The sequence below is a fragment of the Typha latifolia genome, chromosome 9 (assembly GCF_019914945.1).
Source record: "Typha latifolia isolate L0001 chromosome 9, TyphaL0001v2, whole genome shotgun sequence".
Lineage (NCBI taxonomy): Eukaryota > Viridiplantae > Streptophyta > Magnoliopsida > Poales > Typhaceae > Typha > Typha latifolia.
The window spans coordinates 4,494,606-4,516,747 of record NC_133094.1 but is presented as its reverse complement, the minus strand read 5'-3'; the positions used below and the strand labels follow the sequence as shown (position 1 = coordinate 4,516,747).

The window sequence follows — 22,142 nt, the reverse complement described above, 5'->3', positions numbered from 1 at the left end:
ACATAGTATAAACTTTTTTGAAATTATTTTTCAATATTATTATCAGTAACGTATGATATTCTTTGTGTTGAAAGATTTATAATCAGCAAAATTCCATTGTCATATTGCTCTACAAATTATTTCAGAGTTATCTCATAGCCATCAAAGAATGCATTCATGCTTCCATTCCTCTGTGAGTAATAGACATTCTTACACAAAAAGTATCTTTTCACCTATGCCCAAACCCAAGGATGTTTATTGCTATATAATCCTTCAAGCCATTCATTGCCACAAAGATAAAAAGCTATTAATTATATCTTTCCAACTATCTTCAAAGTAAATACATCTTATAAAGTTGTATTTACTTTAGGGTGTTATTCCAAAATTTATTAAAATGCTTTTTGTGTCAACTAATCTGCTTTCTAATAAGGGAAAATTGTACTTTTACTTTATTCATGATGAGGCCTAAAGTCTTGCTCCGTTTTTATTATATTAAAATTAAAATCATTTTTTTCCTATTATATTTGACTAAATTATACGCTAGATTAAATTATAGATAATTAAATAAAAATTTTAATATATATAAAATAATATCGATAGAAATATATATGTTTAATATATTTGCTATATATTTATTATTTAAAAGTTGATCGGTATTAATTTAGGTAAGTCAAAAATTTATTTAGTTTTTTTATAATTTTAAATCTTCATTATTAATTTATTGATTGGTTAAATATAGGAGATAAAATAAAATTTAGGCCTAATGCTGGCATTGGTAAAATATATATATAATTTCCCTTTCTAATAATTAGGACTCACATTTCCTGTCACTCGCTTCTTCTTCCCTGCCTTTCAAGACGGTGGGCTTATCGTGCCTCCTCGAACCTCCAGATCGAGGCATTTCAAGGGTTTCGATCCTTTTACTTTTACGTATCTTTATACGCTCTTACGATCGAAGTAAAAGGAGCCACCACTGGTTCGATTTCCTTGTGTCCACCCGTGGAGTCCATCTACTCCACCTTTAGTTTCGTTGGAAATGGTGAGTCTTTCCCTCTTTTCTCGGCAACCTTAGATCCAATTCTGCTAGGGTTCGTGAGTCTCCTTGCGGCGAACTATAGTCGTGCCGCAGTTTTGTTAGAAAGGAAGCATCTTTCCTCGTTATAGAAGAGATTCAGATCTGGAGATCTTCTTGAGAAACAATTAGGCTTCTATGATCAACAACCATGGACAGGGACAAGTCCATAATCCAAGGCGGCGGCGGCGGCGGTAGTAGTAGTGGTTTACCACCTCACTCATTACGCTATGCCGCCCCCTCGCCTTCCTCTTCTTCTCATCCATCTCTAGATTCCGACCATTTTGGCCACTCGGCGCAACCGGACGCCGGGAAATATAGCCACGATGTCAGCCGGATGCCGGATTTCCCTACAAAGAATCCCGGCCACCGGCGGGCACACTCGGAGATCCTGTGCCTCCCTGAAGACTTAAACTTCGATACTGACCTTGGGGTTGTTGATTGCCATGACGGCCCCTTGTTGTCTGATGAGAACGAGAACGACGAAGAGCTCTTCTCGATGTTCATGGACGTTGAGAAATTGAATTCTTCGTGTGCCACTTCGTTGGGGTTGATGGAGGGTGAGTCATCGGGGATGGTGGAAGCATCTCCTACTCCTGCTACTGCTTCTGCTGCTGGTTCTTTGCAGATTGAGAATTTGGGGGCAATATCTAATGAGAGACCTAGGGCAAGGCACCAGCACAGCCAGTCTATGGATGGCTCTACCTCTATTAAACCCGAGCTGCTGGGGTCAAGTGGAGAAGGGACATCTCTGGTGGAGACGAAGAAGGCCATATCTGCCGCAAAGCTCGCTGACCTTGCCCTTGTAGACCCGAAGAGGGCAAAGAGGTTCGGTTTACTTACTTGCTACTTTCTTTCTGAGTTTTCTTGAACTGAAAAGCAGGCAATCAAAACAAATTACTTAATATGTGGTTGATCATGCATGTACTGTTGTTTGTGACATTTGTTAGTAATCTGATTGAATTGAGAGTGTAATCTAAATTTTAGTTGCAGTGGCGCTGCTATAGCTACCTAGAGAACAGCTAATTGACTCATGTTTCTGAAATTGTTGCCTTACAACTTACAAGTTGGTCTAACATGTAACAAGATCCATTAAATGCTCTTCTAGTATTGTTCTTAGTAATCTCTCTTGAGTCTTTTCACTATTGTTCTTCATGACATTACTTTAAAAATTTGACTGAACTGAAAAATATCTACATATGATAATGCTCTGGTTGTTCTGATTTTGTTTTCCAATACAAGCATTCCCAACAAGTTTTTAATTATACTAGGCAATGTTTAATACAAACATACGATGAAGCATCTACTATTTCTTGATCTAATAACAATACTTTCTAGCATTATTATGTAAATACTATAAGTTTGTCATGCGCTATGAACACTCATGCTCCCATTTTTCACTTTAAAGTCTGTTTTGACTCTGGGAAAAAGTAGAGGAAACAAAAATGTTCTCCAACAAATGAACTTTTTCTAATGGATAGTTGTTGGAAAAGCAAATTTGAATGGAGTCGAGGGATTGAAATGTTGGACTCTCCCTCTAGAGATATGGAAATTCAATAGTCCAGATTTTTGTTCTGGAAAGTCAGAAAAATGTTTTCATAATCAATAGGATCCTGATACCCAAACAATTCATGTACCGTTATGGGATATTTTATTATTTCTAGATTTGTGCCAAGTCCAAAGAGATTCTTGGCAATTCTAGGGGCAAGAATTCCCTTTCTCATTAGCTCCTTTTAACCTTTTGGTTGTTTTTCATTTCTACATAATTCTTGGCAATTTTTAGCTACAACAACTAGCAAGCCCTTTATCCAACTATTTTGCATGCAAATCTATACTTACATTATCTAAGATGTCGTGGTGACATGGTTCATAACCAGAAGTAAATAATTCAGTATTTTAGTGCTTTTGTTTTTTAAATATTGAACAGTGACCTCTTCTTCCTTTTTCACTTCATAAGTTTGCTTGCGCTATTGTTTTTTTCTCCCACATATCCACTTAGGGGAAAGTCTTTTTGTTTTTTAACCAGTATAGTGCAATAAGTATATGTATGTAATGCATTAGGCATAAGGCTAACATTGAGTTGGCATTTGTTCATGAAATCTCCATGCCATCTACAACTCTTATTGTTATTGGGATATGAAAAAAAAACTAAAGATACGTGAATATATCTATAAAAACCCTAGGTAGGATTTCTAACTCTTTGCTTAAGGAAAAAAATGCGGAATAATAATCAATGAATAAAGCAAAGATAAATATCAAGATTTTTACGTGGAAAAATTTCAAACCGGGTAAAAAATCATAGATCCAAATTTGGATCGAAATCAATCACTAAAACTTATAGCAGTTAACAAAAAGCTAACAAATTACCTGCCGATTCCTACGACTCAATCTGTATCAATCTTGCTCACTAAACTCCGCGACACACTGCTTCCCTGATAGATTTTCGAACCTTAGTGACCCTTGAGGTTGATAATTTCATCTTAGTGACTCTCGAGACATAGTTTATGTAGATGTGTTGAGATAAGAATAATTCAGCACGTTCTGTCTAAAGCCTAAAAATAATTTTCAATGGTCTCCAAAAGATGAATTCAAAAGATGATAGACCCGTAAAAAATATGATCTCTAGATAATGATCGATTGCCTCTTTAGAGTTAGATTAAACCTATTTATATACCTCTTAGAGATAAAACAAATATCTCTTCTAATCAATACCAACTACCTTTGGGGTTAGGGTATCCTAACCCTTATATTTCTTATAAAAATAAGGCTAAATTCAAATCAAATTAGGTCTCACGGAATCCTAGATTTTATAAAGTTTCGCGACCACGTGCGAACAGCCTCCAAGTGCGTTCGAACAACCAAAACTGCACTTCTATATGTGTGAATGTGTGGCGAACTTTTCAGGGTGTGTTCAAATACCTGCAAATGCCTGTGAACGCGCTGACTAAAATGATTCAAATCTTAAAAATCTTCAAACAAAATCCTATCAAAACTTGTAGATATGCTTATATACATATATAAAAACACTTAGAATATTTTATACACATTTGTCAACACTAAAAATCTAACAGGATGTTTTGACTTGTAGATATATATATATACTGAAGGCAATACAGCAGGCTAGTTTGCAATCTCTTCTACTTTTATATCTTGTGGCTAGATGAAAATATGCCATTTAGATAAAATCAAATTTGTATGTGGAAGTTTCCTTTTTCTCACCATTTTCATGAGTTCTTGAAGAATTGGAATAAATCATATTGATCAACTCATGAACTGATTATGTTACATATGTATATTTCAAATGTCTTTGCAAATCATTATATGAGAAATATTCCTTATCCTTTCACAACCATTCAATATATTGTGTTGCCCGGGCATTGACATCGAGTGCTATGCAGAATAAACTTCACTATGTGTCCATTTGTATTGTTACTAATTCATGTAGAGATTTAGAAATTATATAAGTTATCTTTATAGGAAATATAGGCCTTCTACCTATCGTGTTAAACTATGGCCTCATTTGGTTTATGCATAAGATATTTCAAAGATAACTTTATGGGTAACTTTTAAAATGTAAATTAGGTACTTTATAGCTTTATTCATATTTTGTTATTTTGTTGTAAAGTGTGGATAAAACAATAATAATTACTTTGAATAAATTTATTTGAGAATATGTTTTTAGTTATTATTGTGAATAAGTATGGTCAACAAGGCTTAAGATGAAAAGATTAAAATGCTTTCGTAGTAGATAGTGTGAAGCTGAATAGAAGAAGATAAATAGTTACAACTTGCAATGCAAAGATGATTGTTCTTACTAGTCATTTATAATATATTACAAGTACTTTAACTATAGAAGAAGGTATTTTGGTCATTTGGTGCTAATGGAAATAAATATAAGGTTTTTGTACTGTGGTGGAAGAAATGGAAAGTGAAAAAGGGTTAGATATAAAAGGAGAGTAGTTTGGTCAATTTTTGCTAATAAAAATTTTACTTAAAAAACGTGCATTACTTTATTGCACCCTTTTTCTTGTGATAAGATTTTGTGCATAACTAGTCATACGATTTACAATATGCAAGGTTTGATCAAAATATACATAAATAAGCATTTAGTTGTAAAATATATTTAAGAAAGATCTAATCCATGAATAACAACTTCTTATACATAAAACAAGCACCACCGATGAAATCGAGGCACTAATATTCTATGAAGGGTTGTAGTCTTTGACATAACACTAGTTTGAAAAATGAGTTGTCAGTTTCTTGAATTGTTCTAGTCCTAAATTTTTTTCCCTTTCATGATTTGTACTAATGTGTACTTTGATATCATGTGATAGGATTTGGGCCAATCGACAGTCAGCTGCAAGATCAAAGGAAAGGAAAATGCGCTACATTGGTGAGCTAGAGCGCAAACTTCAAATTTTGCAAACTGAAGCAACAACATTGTCAGCTCAGCTGACATTATTACAGGTATACATTTTGCCAATCATATTCGATAGTTATGATCTTGTAAAAAATTTTGAAGAAGAGAATTCAGGTTGAGACAATGTAAAAATTTTTGAAGAAGAGAATGCAGGTTGAGACAATGTAAAAATCTTGTATAATCAAATGCTTCTCAGTTGTATGGGAAAAAAAAATTTGAAAAGCTGTGGTATTGTCTAAACCTAGATCTACATAAATCTCTGTTGGCAGAGAACTATGAAGCATGAATACGGATATGGAATATAGGATACATGATGCGGGATATAGCTACTGATATGCTGATATGAATATGTCAATATGATAAATCATGAAATTTAAGGATACGATATGCTTAGGATACGTAGCTCATATATGTATATATATATTATTATATTAGTTAACTTGCATTTATAATTGAGGAATTTTATAATATTGTTGGTTATGATAGTTTATACAAGGATATGTCCAATTTTTCCATTAAAAGAACTGCTATTCATAACAAAAGGTCTAGTATATTATGTAGTATATTACTAACTAAGATGTAAGATAAACAAACAAATTCAATCCATCAATCAGAATAAAATTGTAACATGATTTCCTAATATAAATCATAACATAAACAAGTGAATTCAATCTTCTCAGCCATAATAGAATTTGATTTATTTTTGTCATTATGCTTTTAAATGGATGTGTCAGAACATATGTTTAACATGATTATTTGAAAACGGGTATCATTAAAACCAGAACATGAACCAAATATTAAATCGGATCTATGCTTCTAAACATGAGTATAGCATTAAGATCAAGTTGAATCCACAAGGAGAAAATGACAATTTCATTAAAATTAAAGGTCACTGGGAAAAGAGATGAATAATTTTATTTAAATAATTAAAAAGTGATCGAACTAATCACTGAATAAACTTGCATACATGAGAAAAAAACAATTTAAGAAAATGTTGGGTTTAGAATCCACTTAAGTCCATGGCTTTGAATTGTGAAATCATGTAAAGTACTTTACCTCACCTAGGCATATTCTATCTACTGAAATGCAACATGATGTATCAACAAGCATAGAAGTAATAATAAATCAAAAATAAATTAGTTTATGAAAATCTATTTCCTAGGCATAGGTTATCTTCATAATACAAAGAGTTTATAAAATCATAATATATTTTGAGTCTTTCTCTGATTTAATCAAGCATAACATTATATTATGGAAATAAAGCATAAAACCAATATCAAAAGTTAAACATTAACATAGCTGTTCAACTTAGGCTTCATCTTCTCCTAAGAAAGAGAATTAGTTACTCATTGTCATCATTACCATAACACAATGACAGTATCACAATTCTCATTAAAAAATTTAAATTAATTTAAGTTTCTACAATGGTGCTTGAAGAAAAAACAACAAAAATAAAACTAAAATTCCTCAATGAGAGAACCAGCCAAAAGCCCTGTTTTGGTGGAAGGTTGACCTTTTTAATAAACTTTGATACGCCTTCTCTCCTTTGGTAATAGCAGCAATGCAGGTTTGTCAAAGGAAGGGGTTGCAAATCTGCTAAATTTGTCGTCTTCACCTCATTTGTCTTTGCACCTATCTTTGGCTCCTTAGATGTTCAAATTTTGAAATAGTTATTAGACATGATTTTGTGGCTCTTTAGCTTAGCTTTTGAATGCAAATTGAATTAACTCAATCAGAGACTTGCTGAGAAAGTTTTGGTTGAAATACTAGACATGTGTAAGTAGGATTCGAATTGATTCAAGTTACATTGGAAAAACTAAGTTAAAAGGACCACAAAATTGTGTCTAAGTTAAGTTAAGTTATGGTTGAAAACTTGAAATACTATAAGAAATTGACAAATTAGAAGAATAATAATTGATTTATAGCACAAAACTTTGTATGGAAATATAAAAAATATATGAGTAATCACAGCATGCTTTCTTTTCCTCTAGATTTATAATATCTATTCTTCTATATAAATGCCATTTTGGAAGAAAGAGTGTTACATGTTGAGATTGACTTGAAAATTCTTCCCTTCATTGCTTGGACAGAGAGACACTACTGGACTGACTGCTGAAAACAGTGAGCTAAAGCTGCATTTGCAAACTATGGAGCAACAGGTTCACTTGCAAGATGGTAGGTTTTTTGTTTCCTTGTGCGAAAGAGTCTGTAGGCAGTTCATTCGTCAAAGACGAGTACATGGTTTTCTGGCTATCTTCTTAAAATTGGTACCCTGCTTCTCGTCTTGCTAAATTGTTCTTCATAAATAACAACTTGATCGAATTACTATGCATTTTCTGGTGGGTTTCTAGATTTGCAAATTTTTGGTACTCAGCTTGTAGTAAGTTTGGAGCTTAGGATTAAATTCCTTGCCTCTACAAGATTTTGGAATCTGCTGCCAAGCTTTATTCCTTACATATTTACGCTTACTATTGCTCTTGGTCATATATTTCCATGGTATTGTCTAATGAGGCAACAAATGAGTAATTTTCTTCACATTTCTCTCTCCTCTCTGTGCATGTCTGCCTGCATGTGCACATCTGATTTACTTTTGATTTCTTGCTCTAGAGAAGCTGAAGGTTTGATAAATAAGCTTATATTTAGCAACTTGTTCTATCTGAAAACAGTATTACATTGTCTTGTTGTAGCTTTAAACGATGCACTGAGAGAGGAAGTTCAGCAGCTGAAGATAGCAACCGGCCAGATGGCCAATGGTGGAGCAATGAATTTTGGGCCCCACTCATTTGGAGCAAGTCAGAAAATTTATCACCAAAACCAAGCAATGCAGTCTCTCTTGGCTGCCCAGCAACTCCAGCAACTGCAGATTCAACCGCAACAGCAGCAACTGCAGATTCAACCGCAACAGCAGCTGCATCAAGTGAATGCACATCAACGACATCTCCAAGAGCTGTTGCATCCACAGAAACAACAGCAAGCAGGTACAACTGCAAATCTGAGAATGAAAGCGCCACTGACTTCTCAGAGCCAAAGGGTAGAAGCAGAACCTGAAATTAATGTCACTTACAAGGATTGATGGAAAGCTATGAGTTCGCTCAATAGTAGCTCACTGCATCTCCCTATGTTTATTTAGTCATCACACACTAGTATTGTCCAGCAAAGATGAGTTTGATTACTTCTCTAATTTGTGGTTTCTTTTTGTTCCAAGTAGGGTTTATCTTGTTATCCGAGGTTTTGATAAAATGGTGTACTGTTTGCTTTATGCTTTACCCTCCAAGTTAGCTATGTGAGATTGCCTGAGTTTGGAATAGCTTTCTTTTATCAACATCGAAGGATGTTTTACCTTTCGCCAAAAAAGTGTTTGCCAGTTCTGTACTAACGGCTGAGTGATGTCCATTCTAATGTTTGTGATCAGAACAATGCCAGATAGGTCCTGGTGAGCCATTTGATGCGAGGTTTGTACAGCTCCTAGCCTCTACTATCAAAATTTTATTGAATAGGAATGTCTTTTATTGGTTCAATTGCTATTTAATGCATGTCAGATGAGCAAAAATATTTCATTCTCTATGCTTATATTGTAACCATGATGCTTACCCAAAGGTTATCCTTTTTTTTTAATGTGCCTTTCAGGATCTCCTCGACAGGAATGCAGTTAAGGATGAGCTGCTGATTCGGGTTAATTCAATTGCCAACATTGCAGCAGTGACGAAGACAGTCAGTCTCTATTGCATAATATAAATGACTTCGACTTCTACCAGCTTTTAGGGTTATTAGATTGTTTTAGGCAACACACTTGATTTTGTTTAGCATGCTTTTGTTACACTTATTAATGATTGTAAAAAAAAAAAATTGAGTTACCATAATATGCTTCATATGTTAATTTTTTTTTTTAGAAGAAAAGGGGTTAGAACCCAAATATATACGAGAAAAGACTTAGATAGAGGAGGGAGGTATTCTAGGGAGGGGTTTTCATTTCAATCACAGCCCCGCCACTTTTGGCATAGAACCTGTTGGAGTAAGGGTCTTGAACTGGAAAATCCTGCTGTTTTGTTTCCTCCATATATGCCACCAGATCATGACAATTAACATCTGCAATCTGGGACGACTGGAGGAGGGAGGGGACGTTTGTGAATCTCCACTCGATCCAAAAGGAGTATTTGGTGAAGCAGCATTGGAACATGAGATGTTGGATGGTTCCGATATCGTCCATACAGTGCTCGCAAACAAGGGGGCCTATGATACCCTTTCGATATGTTAGTCTTAGTTTGTAGCTTGTCCATAGTTGCTAGCTAAAAAAATATATTCTGATTTTGGAGAGAAGTGGCGATTGTTCTTCCACAATGAGCCTCAAAAAAAATAAAGATTGTTCTTTCATGATAAGCCTCACAAATTAATTCTTTCCATAGAAAATTGGTGTTGAAACCTAAAACTTTTGCCACCATTTTCCTAATATGGTAGGCCATATTTTGCGATCTCAGATTGATCATGTCGAGCTCTTCTTCTTCTTTAGATTTGAAGACAATGTCCCATTTGATAATGCAGTGAAAACTATTCGTCCTTGTTACAAACCTAGGGAAGGGAGTAATCAAGCTCAATCCAAGTGGGCTGAGGGCAACCCAAGATGCGCTAGGGTTGGCTTGGCACCCAAGATGGGGAAATAAGGGAAGAGGCCATGGACAGGAGGGCTCTCAACTAGGGTGGCACTCGACTAGGAGCGGTGGTTGTGCACACGAGAGAAGTGCTTGGCTAGGATAGGCCAAAGATGAAAAAGGGGAGAGAGAAGAGAAACTTAGGTCAGTTTCAACAATTTCATCAATTATCTTGCACTCCACAATTTATATAGGAAGCTAATCGACTAGAGGACTTTAGCCAGATTGGATATCACCCTATAATTCAATAGCAAATTTGGTTTGGATTGAACTATACATGGAACTAAATAAAAAATAATAAGCAAATAACCAATACAATAAGGAAATAACTTGATCAACTCACGAACTTGGGTTAACTATGACTCAGACTCCACCCAAATCTAACAATCTTCTCTCCTTTGCTACAAGAAGGCCCGATGTATGTTGTCAATTTTGTAAAGAAGACATCAAAATATTGAGATGTAGTAGAAATAGATGGCAAAGATGGCCAAATTGAGAAGGGTAATTAAAGTCCTTCTAAGCCTTTTGTTGATCTTGGAGATGAGAGCAGGTTCCCAATCCTCCCTACACAGATCGCCTATTTTAAGTGGGAGTCCAAGGTATTTGATGGAGAAGTTTCCTAAAGGGCAACCTAGAATAGAAATCTATTGTAAAATATTGAGATTGCTAGTGGCACCCAAGATGTAGGATTTGGTAAAATTTATTTCAAGTTTGTGACAAACTCAAATAAATACATAATATTTTTAAGGTTAAAAATATTGATGGAATCTGCCTTACAGAAAAAGAATGGTGTTAGCTATATATTGAAGTATTGAGATGTTCAGAAATGACTTAGATCTCCAATGGATCAACTTGTGTGCAGCCACAGAATTGGCAAGAATATATCTGCTTCAAAGACCTTATTTAAGAGAAATTGAGGCTATCAAGCATTGTTGCCAGCCGATTTGCAAAAACTTTAGTGAAGATCATAAAGTTATAATTAATTAGATTAATTGGTGTGAAATTATCAGTTTGGAAAGCCTCACTTGATTTGGTGATAAGGATGATAAATGCTTTAGCCCATCCTCTTGAAGAGAGTTATTGGAGTGGAGGTTGTGAAGAACTTTGATTGAATTGGTCTTGACTATTTTTCACTTTCACCGGTAGAAATGAGTCGTGTAGCCATTTGGCTCAAGGGCTTTGTATCTTGCTAGATCAAAGATGACATATTTAATTTTCTATTCTTGAAATAGGCTACTTAAATGTTGCAGATCTAGAGGAGTCTCATAGGGTCTAGACTAGTCCACCACCAATCTAGGCCTATACTGCTTCTTGAATAATCTGTTGAAATAATTTTTGAAGTATTTGAGGATGGCTTTGTGATAGGTGATCTCGTTGCCTATGGATAGATTGATAAAAATTTGTGGAAAAAATAATATTGTTGCTTCTTTTCTATAAACAGACTTGATAGAATTGTTAGAGCCAATGGTTTCCTCATCTTACAGAATTTTGAAAAGTTCATTCTTGAGGGAATGTCGAGGCCAAGGGAGGTTTGGATCAAGAGGTGGCATCTTCTTAAGTATCAAGGTATATGATTTTATTCTAGATTGAAGATATTAGTTTTATAGAGAAGGGAGTAGAGTTGGAATCTCCACAAATGCACCATGGAACATTATCCTCTGGGCCCAAAAAATTAACATCATGCTAAAAGAAATCTTTGAGCGTAGTGGTCGTTAGGACTCTAGAAATTAGTGATAAAAAAATTAAACTTAGTGGTGGTGTCAAACAATAGAAAGGAGAGGAAAAATGTCTTGCTTCTCAGCTATTTCAAAGATGAAGATCAAGTTCTATCTAATGAGCAAGCCTTCTATAGATCCTTATCTTGGCCCAAGAGTCCAAATGGTTAGTACCAAGGAAGTTGAAGAAAGCACTCTTTGCAAGAAGAGCAAGGAAAAATATGTGTAGGTTATTTTGTTGAGGTAGTGGCTCATTGTCCTCGGTGGTAGACATTAGTGGCACCATTGTTGATAAAAAAAGATAGTGAAACAGAGGTAGCTGGCTATAATTACTTAGATCAGTGAGGCTTTTGGTATAAAATTAGAGGTCATTGGACTGCTTACCCATGCATTGATTAGAGAGTCAGACCATAAATGTTAGAGGAGATGGAAATTGAACTTTTAACAACCTTGCCTAACATGGTATGCATTTGAAGCTTAGGAGGCCTTAGTGGCTCAACTCAAGCAGAGAAAGTCTTATTAAGGTGGAAACAAAGAGGTTGGATTCTGAAGTCACAGAGTTGGAAGAGGTAACTTGACTTTGATATTAGATGGTATGCTTAGTATGAGATTTTGAGACACCCTTTTGCTTCATTGGCTACCGGTTGCCTGTAGAGTCCTAGTCTACCTGGTCATCGAATGTAGTGATAGATAACCAAAACATTTCGTCGCCAACTTGTGTAGGATCATTTTCCTTTCCAGTTGCTCAACCGAATCTCTTCAAGAAACAAATCTACTAATCTAGACACTTTTGTTGCTTCCCAATGTACATCAAAGGTGGTGACAAGTCTTTGTGCCATAGATATCATCCAAATCCATTTAGGTACTCATGAGAGATCATCACAAGAGATGATTGCCCTAAACTAGGTCAAGTCTTTGCGCCATAAGCAATCCATGTTAAGGATTTCTAAGATGCTAAAAACTCTAATAATCTCACTCTAGCAAAGTACAGTAAGAGTAATTGATCTTTAAAGCTCTCTACTTCACATACTATGGTTTTAGGATGAACTCCCTCCCATTGCTGGGAATCGACACCTAAGCACGGGTCTCCTAGAATAGATTTCTAGTAGGAAAAGTGGCAATGAACTGGCTTTCTTTAGTCTTGATAGCCCACCATATCCATTCTTATTTTACTCTAACATACTCCCAGGGCTAGCTCAATACTAGTGGACATGACGAAGTTGTTAGCAAGTACCATTACAACACAAAAGAGTATGATGTAGGTGGCATTGACATACGAGTGGGTCAAGAAGAAGGCGCAAATTTTCTCCACTCGCACTAGAGCCTCCATTGAGCTTCAACGTTGATAAGAGAAGCTTTCTTACCCTAAATGCCTACACCAGAAGAAGAAGCAAACTATATTTCTGTAAGTTGAGACATAGTATCTCATCTAGGCACACTTGAAGCACTTGTTACTAGAAGGAGAGAAGAATGGGAGAGAAGGAAGAGAAGGGAACCACTTCTCAAATGATAAGTTAGGTGAGAATGAGGCTTGGAGGTCAAGATATTGTTATAGGTAGTCGGTGCAAATTTGAAAAGGTTTGTCATCTAATATTTATGTCAAAGGTGATTACTTGCACGAGTGCAAGTCTCTTCATTGGATGTCACTCCTAGATGCTCTCTTCCATTTGGTAGTATCCTTTGAATGGTAGTACAAGAATCGCTTATTTTTTTATATATATTTAGTGCCCTCTTCACTTCAGGAATAATTTTTTTTTAAATTTTATAATTTAACCTCTTATTGCAATTTAACATTTAAACATCATAATAGTCATATTTTAGAATACAAACTCTATATATCAAATTTACACTTTATGTTACACTCTAACCTAATTAAATCATTGAAATATATCCTATCAATTTTCTTTATATCAAATCAAAAGATATTTCTCATAATTTAATAAAAAAATATTATTTTCCTATCTTTTCTTTTACTATGTATCAAATTAAAGATAATTATTACACATTTATTCTAAAATATTAGTGAACATAAGAACATTTGTTCTAAAATAAACCTCTCATTTTGATAATAACAAATAGGATTGTTATTCCTATTTGAACCCTATTTCCACTACCTCCCACCTACTTCTTCATTCATGGTTTATTGATTTGATTCTGGGAAATTCTCTTCAATAACCGGGCCACGGCCGTGGCGTTGGGCAGAAGGGAAACTGCCTGAATTGACTCTCTCTCTTGATCAGTGGCCGTCATTTGATCCTTTTTTTCACTGGAATAAGTTGGAAACCCTTTTGGTAATATTTTATTTTCTTTCAAGCCAATGTTTCTTCAAGCTCTGATTGCCTTCTGGGAGACAGCTTGGGCTAGCCAATCCTACCACCAAGCTGAGTTTGGAGCAGGCTTCATCCGCTTACTCCCCAAAGTAGCCTTTTTAATCCTAAATACCTGGGTTGGAGATGAGAGATTTAAAAGGATTAGCTCAAGAAATTAGAGAACTAAGTAATCCTACAATGATGAGAACAAGGAGAAAATTGCTTGCATTTCCTCAAGGGAGGATGTTTGTCCAGATTATTTGATCTACAAAATGTTGCCTGGGGGAAATCTACTTCCTCTGTCCCAATTCTGTGAGCACAGGCAAGTTTAGAGAAGAGATTGAAGTAAAAAGTAAATTTCAAGTGCATGTATTCCATAATTCATTCAGCAAGAAGCATTTTTCCCTACTTCTATCATGATTTTCTTTTCACCTTTGTGATTTCCACCATACCATTAGTCAATTACTACAAAAACGAAAAGAGAAAAAAAGTATTCATATTCATACTTGTGGAGGCTTGCATGCTGAACTCCTGCATTAATCAGTCAATTACCTCAAAATTGTGTTGTAGCGGTTTTGACTTAAAATTGACAAGTTTGCTCAGGAAATATTGCAAATATGCCTTCTACTTTGATATCCTTCTCATATCAGGCGTATTCATTAGGCTTCTGAATAAATGTACATTTATTCTTTTTGAGAGAAAAGCTACTGTTAGAAATTCTTGGAGATGAATGAGATTGGAGGGCTTACATAAAGATTGAATAAGAAATATATAATATGAAGAGATGATATTAAATCATTGTAGCTAGCCTTCTGATGATAAGGTGTGGTGTATTTACCTTACATTCTTATCTACTTACAGAAACATCGAACAATATCCTAAAGCTTATGTATACAAGGGCATTGCTGTGGTCCAAATTGATGCACCTATCTATGTATTTCAAACATAAGTTACATCAAGGGCAGCTGAAGATAATAATCTATAAGAAGGAATGAGCTAAGAAGCAGTACAAGTGAATGGTTAGACTCTCATAAAGCATTTAGAAGTTTGAAATTGCATTTCGCGGCCACACTACCTCAAAGATGGACCAGAAACTGGAAGAAATAATTTTGTGAGCATTGAGAGAGATGGCATGCAAGTTTTTAGCATTATCTCATCAGAGGTCAATTAGGAGATGAAACCAATAAGTTACATCTTTATGAGTTCATCTGTTTCCAGTTTCTGAACATCCACACAATGATTTGCATTTTGTCCACAACGATATGAAAACAAACGTAGTGCACACAAACATGCAGTGGGATCTTCCAGCTTTTGAAGTGATCTAGCCAAATCAAGAGAAGCCTAGGATGGGAAGTCAATTGGCCGAAAGAACTTTAAGATCCTTATTTCTTTTTCAAGAAGTTGATGGAGAGGGAAATATCTTAATTTCGAATCCATGATATGCACATATTTACAACTAAATGAACAGTTCATAAGTCTGGAAACATGTCATTGCAGATGCATGAAGTCACAACCCTCCGAACCTATTGTATAACTGGATATTGATTTACTAAAGCATAGTTCTTACCGAATGCAGCATTACGTAGAACCAAAACTGCCTTGAGAGAAAGAAAAAAGAAAAAAAGAAAGATTAGGAGATATTAAGCCTGCAATAATTGACGAGTAATTTGAGAAGTCAACCAAATCTTTGCAAATCTTTGTTTGTCGCGCATGAAACCCAAAAGGAAACGGATTGATTAATAATAGAGGTGAATCCAATAAAATCAACTCACGTGTCCTGGACGAACCACAGAGGAACTGGGACATACCATACCATGCATGATACCACCCTCTTCACTATAAAAACACTTCAACACTCAGTCTTCTCTCCCCCACCTAGATCATACTCCTCTCCTCTCCTCTCCTCTCCTCTCCTCGTAATAGAAGACGAATTTTGGAGCTTCTACTACGTACGAGTAAGATGGCAGGTTGGGCTTCTCTCTCTTTCGCAATCATAATACTGATGATGAATTGCTGCTCTTTCGGCTCCGCGGCAAGGCCGTTTATTGGATTTCCTCTCCCACCTTCCAACCAAGTGACGTCGCCGCCGATTGATACTATATTTCCTATGCTACCGAAGGGATTTAATCCTCCTTCCTTGCCTTCAAACCAAGTGCCGCCGTCGCCGTTTGGTACTCGATTTCCCATGCTGCCAAAGGGATTTAATCCTCCCTCCTCCCCTTCAAACGAAGTGATACAGTGGCCGCCGCCGCCGCCGCCTGATGCTCGATTTCCTATGCTTCCAAAGGGATTTAATCCTCCCTCCTTGCCTTCAAACCAAGTGATGCAGTCGCCGCCGCCACCACCTGACACTGAATTTCCTACCCTGCCGAAGGGATTTAATCCTCCCTCCTCGCCTTCAAACGAAGTGATACAGTGGCCGCCGCCGCCGCCTGATGCTCGATTTCCTATGCTTCCAAAGGGATTTAATCCTCCCTCCTTGCCTTCAAACCAAGTGATGAAGTCGCCACCACCGCCGCCTGATGCTCGATTTCCTATGCTTCCAAAGGGATTTAATCCTCCCTCCCTGCCTTCAAATCAAGTGATGAAGTCGCCGCCGCCGCCGCCTGATGCTCGATTTCCTCTGTTCGAGACTTCAAATTAGGTGCTGCAGCCGCCGCCACCGCCACCGCCACCGACACCGCCGTTCGATGTTATGAGTTACGTTCTCAAGATTACGTGATAATAGTGACAGTAGTAGTGGTATTTCTTTTTAATTTTTTTATTTAATGTACTACCAGTATTAAGAGAGAAATAAAGGCGGCGCTTTTTATTTTGATCTCTATTCTACCGCGCGCGCGAGAGCGAGCGAGCGAGCGAGAGAGAGAGAGTCTACACGTGGCATATAATAGACTTAAAAAAAAGTAGCTTTCTAATAAAAATAGTTAGATCGATCAAAGATTGGAGGCATGACAGCCAGCTGATATTCTCTAAGTATATTTATATCTCTACAATCTCTCTAAGATAAGAGAAACTTATATCAATTAAAATTTATAAGAAAAATCAAAGTCAAAGTCAAATATAATTTAGACTAGGAAAGACTAATTCTACTTAAACTAAAAAGATCGATTGCAAATCGTACTTGAGGGAGAAAGCCAAATTAGAATAGAAAAAAAATAAAAACATGATAAACATATAACCATAATTTATTTGACATGCAAAACTCTCAATTCCTTGAGAGGGGAAAAAAAACTATGGACCTATATAATTAGATCAATCTATTTCATATTATTAGTACATATAAGAAGTACTTACAAGCTTTTAGACAATTCTGTCATCCAAATGCTTAAAATCTGTCTCTTTCCCATAATATGTAGCAATTAATTACTCCATAAATAGATTGTATCTACGTCCGATTCGCAATATGTCACTGCAAATCACTCAGTATTGATGTTAATGATGACAATTTTGGTTTATAGCTCCTTCGATGCTCTTGATCAATATCTAATATAGATTTCATGAGCAAATGTATATGTGTGTAATAATCATTTATATTTCACTATCTTTTAGGACTCACTCGGAGAAAGACTATTAGTCCTAGTCGAAAATGAGTGCTTACATGCCATAGGGAAATGATGATAGACTTAAGAATGATGTTGGAGAATTACTCTTCACTTTTATATTGGGAGTTAGATAAAATAGTCCCCTTTTAGTTCAAAACGGATACAAAATTGCCTTAAATTCTAATCAAGCTATAATAACTCATGAAAACCTTTTATTACTTAACATTATTTATTAGATGGCATATTTAAATTAAATATTAAAAATTTGAGTCATAATTATTCTAGCATTTCTAATATTGTTATGAATGTATGTATAAGACATTCTAGATTAAGAATAAATAAAATGGTGAAATATAAATTTTGTTAGGTTTTATTTGTACATATGTAATTGACAAATTATATTTTAAAATATAATCTTTATTTATGTAATGTGTGGTGAATCGGGCTAAGGTGGTATATTTGATGTGATGGTGGGAGCGATTTGGTGGTGGAATTAATGGAGATGGTGAAATCTATATGATGAGAGCAGAAGGAATAATGGAGATGATGATAACGTGAGATAGATTTATGATTTAGAAAGAAAGGGAAAAAGATGGTTGGCCTAAAAAAGAAGAGGGATCGATAGATGAGAATGGAGAAGCTAGCCGAGGGCTAGGGTTTGAAGGACGAGGGAGAAGATGGTGGACCCTACTGGGCTAGGAGGGTTGACAATTGAGAAGGAAGAGAATGGTGTCCACTTGACGGCGTCGGCCTTAGATCGAAGGAGTAGGTTGAGAGAGATGAGGTAGGAGACAATAGAAATGTTAATATTCTTTCCTCCTCCCAAAATGGTTACCTTCCACATATTTAGAAGTTAACAAAAATTCAAAATAATTTAAATTAAATATAACATAACGATCTTAGCATCGAGCGTTCTAACGCCATTGGACTAGTGTTCGAGAGCAGTTAGCATGTTTTGGCGTTCGAACATCGGGCTTCTGTCGTTTGAACATCAAAACACAAGAGCACTTATTCTTTAATGGGGCTATGACATTCGAACACTGGGTGGCAGTCATTCTAACACCAAAACTCGAGACCGTTTATTCTTTGATAGGCCTGCAGTGTTTGAAAGTTGGCGATTATTTGAACACCATAGCTTGAAACTACAACTATTGAAATAAAAATTTCGATGATAATCTAGTTAGACCCAATGAATCTAATGTCCCCTATGAGGTGATCTGATTAGGCCCAGATCACATCATAATGTGTCTAGATTTTATATATGAGCCTATGCACAACTTATGACAAGTTACAAGATGGTTGAAATAAAAAATTAACTTTGAAGTCAAAGTGTTTAAAATGATTTTAAACTCATCATTGAAGTTCTCAAACGATATCATGACGGTTGAAATAATATGAAAAATTATCCAAGGCCATAGGAACAACCACTTTACATTCAACTGTCTACTCAGTTCAAATATGTTTGCTCCCATGGGCGTTGGAACATGTTTGCCCAAATGGTCGAGCATGTTGAGTCCAACTTATTATAGGCATTCTAACAGAATTTCGCGTGTTGGAACGACCCAACAAAAAATACAAGTCCAAGATTGAAATTAGTTTTCTCGTCTATTGTAGAAACCTATATAAGTCCTTGAACCTTAGAAGAGTTGGATGGATTGAATTGAAGCCATAGTGAAGATTTTGTTGAAGGTTCTTCATTGATCAAAGAAGATAAAATATTTGAACGCTTAAGGATTTTTCTTGATTGTATCATTATCATCGTTGGTACAACTCATTATCTCGAGAGTTATTGAGACAAATTTGTTTAATCTCAAGGGTCAAAGAGATCGGTTCAATCAATCGCATAAAGTAACTCATTATGAAATCTAGCGAATAAGATATCTTCAGATATAGCTATGAGATTCAATTAGTAATCTATAAGCAGTTCTTGTACTTATTTTTTATTGGTAGTTGATTTGATCCTAGTGAAAGGGATCCATGACTTTTACCCTAGTTTTGAGTTTTTCATGTAAATATTGCATGTTTGCAAATGTTTACTGTTTATCGTTCATTATTTATTGTCAACTTTTTTCGTAAGAGGTTGTATAGTTCAAATTAGGGTTTGCCCTAGATTTTTCGAACTTGATCCCCAAGTTTAACTTAGACTTAACACCTAAAGAGGTGCAGAAGGAATCCAAATAAATGAGAAAATGTTTTTAAAGGAGTTAGAAGAGACGATAATATTTTAGAGCTCATACCTGATGTATGCGATTTATATACAATATCTACTGTAGGTGGTAATATTTTTTTGTAACACTTATCGATGATATTTTAAGATTCTATTATTGCTATTTTTGTTACAAATAAAGGACGACATCATAGATAGATTTAGAATCCATAAAGCCAAAGTTGAAAACCTTTAAAAATGTCTAGATCAAATAGAGGAAGTGAGTATACTTCCTCTAGTATGACCATGCAGGATCACCCAAAAAAATTTGGGGTGAAGCACTTCTTAGAGCATGCTTTATCCTAAATTGAGTATATTTTAGTAAAAGTAATAAAACTCCCTACAAAATTTGGAAATGAAGAAGCTCATTTTCTAAATTTTCTCAATGTGTGGGGTTGTTTAGCAAAAGTTCGTATACCTGATACTACATATATAATATTAGGACCTAAAACTGTAGATGCAATCCTTATAGAAAATCTAGAAAATAGTAGATAGATTCCTAGTAATTAACTCATAACTCGGTGAAATTTCAAAGAACTCTTTTGAAAAAAAATCTAGACACACGTATATATCTAAATCCTAAGCAATGATATCACTTCTTAGCTTAAACAAATGTGGAATACATATTAAAAAAAACAAAAGCAAAGATAAATACTAAGATTTTTACGTGAAAAAAATCCAAACGGGAAAAAAAACTATAGATCCAAATTCGGATTAAAACCAATCACTAAAATTATAGCAGTTACGAGACCGACGCACAAAACAACCCATCGATTCCCACGACTTTGTTTCTCTCAGTCTCGCTTGTTAGAACCCATGATTTGCCGCTTCTCGTGATTGATCTCCAATCTTAGTAGCCCTCGAGATTGGAGATCTCACGTAAGTCCAGAATTTGGGCATCACAATGCTTATATATGTTACTAAGATAAAGCCAAATCCAAATCATATCAGAACTTACGTAGGTCCAGAATTTGCATATTACGCAGGTGCGTTCGAACGTGGCACGAGTGCGTTCGAACGGACTGACTTATTTTCAGGTGCGTTCGAACGGGCCCAAGTACGTTCAAACACAATGACTTGATTTTTATTAGTTGAGTTTGAACGCACAAATACACTCCTTTGTATGTGTGAATGTGTTGTGAACGTATGCAGGGTGTGTTCAAACAACGAAAAGATGTTCTCTATATATGCGAATGCCTGTACACGTGCTCAAGCGCCCTAAACGCGTTCTCTGTATATGCAAACACCTATGCATGCGTTCGAACGCCCCGAACGCGTTCTCTGTATATGCGAACGCCTGTGCACACGATTGAACGACCTCAATGCGTTCTCTATATATGTGAACTCCTGAGAGCGCGTTCGAACGTCGCATTCGAACGTAGTGCGAACGCAGCAACTTTTCTCCTTTGATCTTGAAAACAATCCAAATACTTTCAAAACTTATATAAATGGTTATGTACATGTATAAAAATACTTAGAATATTATCATAATAGCAAATCTACGCATTATCATCTAAATCAAGCATTCAGCACAATATACAAAATAACGCAAATAAAGCAAATGCTAATGCAACTCATTCTTTACTTCCCCTAAACTAAATTTCCTACCCCCCTAAATTTGATCTCTCACTCGCTCTCCCTTTTTTTGACACAAATTTCCAAAGTCTAAGCACTAGAAGGAAAGTGGCGATGAAGAATAGATAACACGGAATCAAGCAAAGTCCCTTGACGAGCTTGCTTAGCCCGTATCTCTGCTATAGTAGTAGAAAACCCAGCAACTGCCATTTGCAAATTATGAACCTAAGTGCCAAGTTGATCATACTGTTCATTCATAAACTGAAACTCTCCCTCAGGTTTATATGTTTATTATCAGAGCCGTCCTCAGAAGAGATTTCTTGGTGTGATGATCGTTCAACGGCGGAAGAGGAAGTCGGTTTAAAAGGAGATGGTGGATCATGAGCTTGACTCCTCTTCATAGTGATTCGATCCAACAGTTTTTTAGCCTTAACGGATGCTTCTGACGAATCAACTCTTACACCGCTCTGCATGCACAGTTTGATAATGAAGATCCAAACAGCAAACCTTCACGGGGGGCCTCTTTTTGTGCAGTTGACACAATGCTATCATAAATAACTATGGTGATGTCAATGGAGACGCCTGTAAGCATCGCGTGAAGGAGAAACACCCAATCTTGACTAATGCTAGAGTGTCGAGTCTTTGGGGTGACGTTGTAGAGACAAATTAGGTGTAACA

At 35.8% G+C, this 22,142-nt stretch overlaps 1 protein-coding gene across 1 annotated transcript; it reads left to right on the top strand.

Moving 5' to 3' along the window:
• The first annotated feature begins 789 nt into the window (after window positions 1–789).
• Window positions 790–8,778, top strand: LOC140795363 (transcription factor RF2a-like). Its single transcript, XM_073147881.1, has 4 exons — window positions 790–1,879; window positions 5,386–5,518; window positions 7,562–7,646; window positions 8,159–8,778. Exons 1-4 carry the CDS (start codon window positions 1,203–1,205, stop codon window positions 8,542–8,544), a joined length of 1,281 nt encoding a protein of 426 aa, XP_073003982.1. The 5' UTR covers window positions 790–1,202; the 3' UTR covers window positions 8,545–8,778.
• Window positions 8,779–22,142: the final 13,364 nt, after the last annotated feature.

Coding starts and splice junctions, on each gene's coding strand:
- LOC140795363 (XM_073147881.1), top strand. CDS start 1,203: ATGGACAGGGACAAGTCCATAATCCAAGGCGGCGGCGGCGGCGGTAGT. Junction 5,519..7,561: donor CTCAGCTGACATTATTACAG/GTATACATTTTG, acceptor TTGCTTGGACAG/AGAGACACTACTGGACTGAC. Junction 7,647..8,158: donor ACAGGTTCACTTGCAAGATG/GTAGGTTTTTTG, acceptor GTCTTGTTGTAG/CTTTAAACGATGCACTGAGA.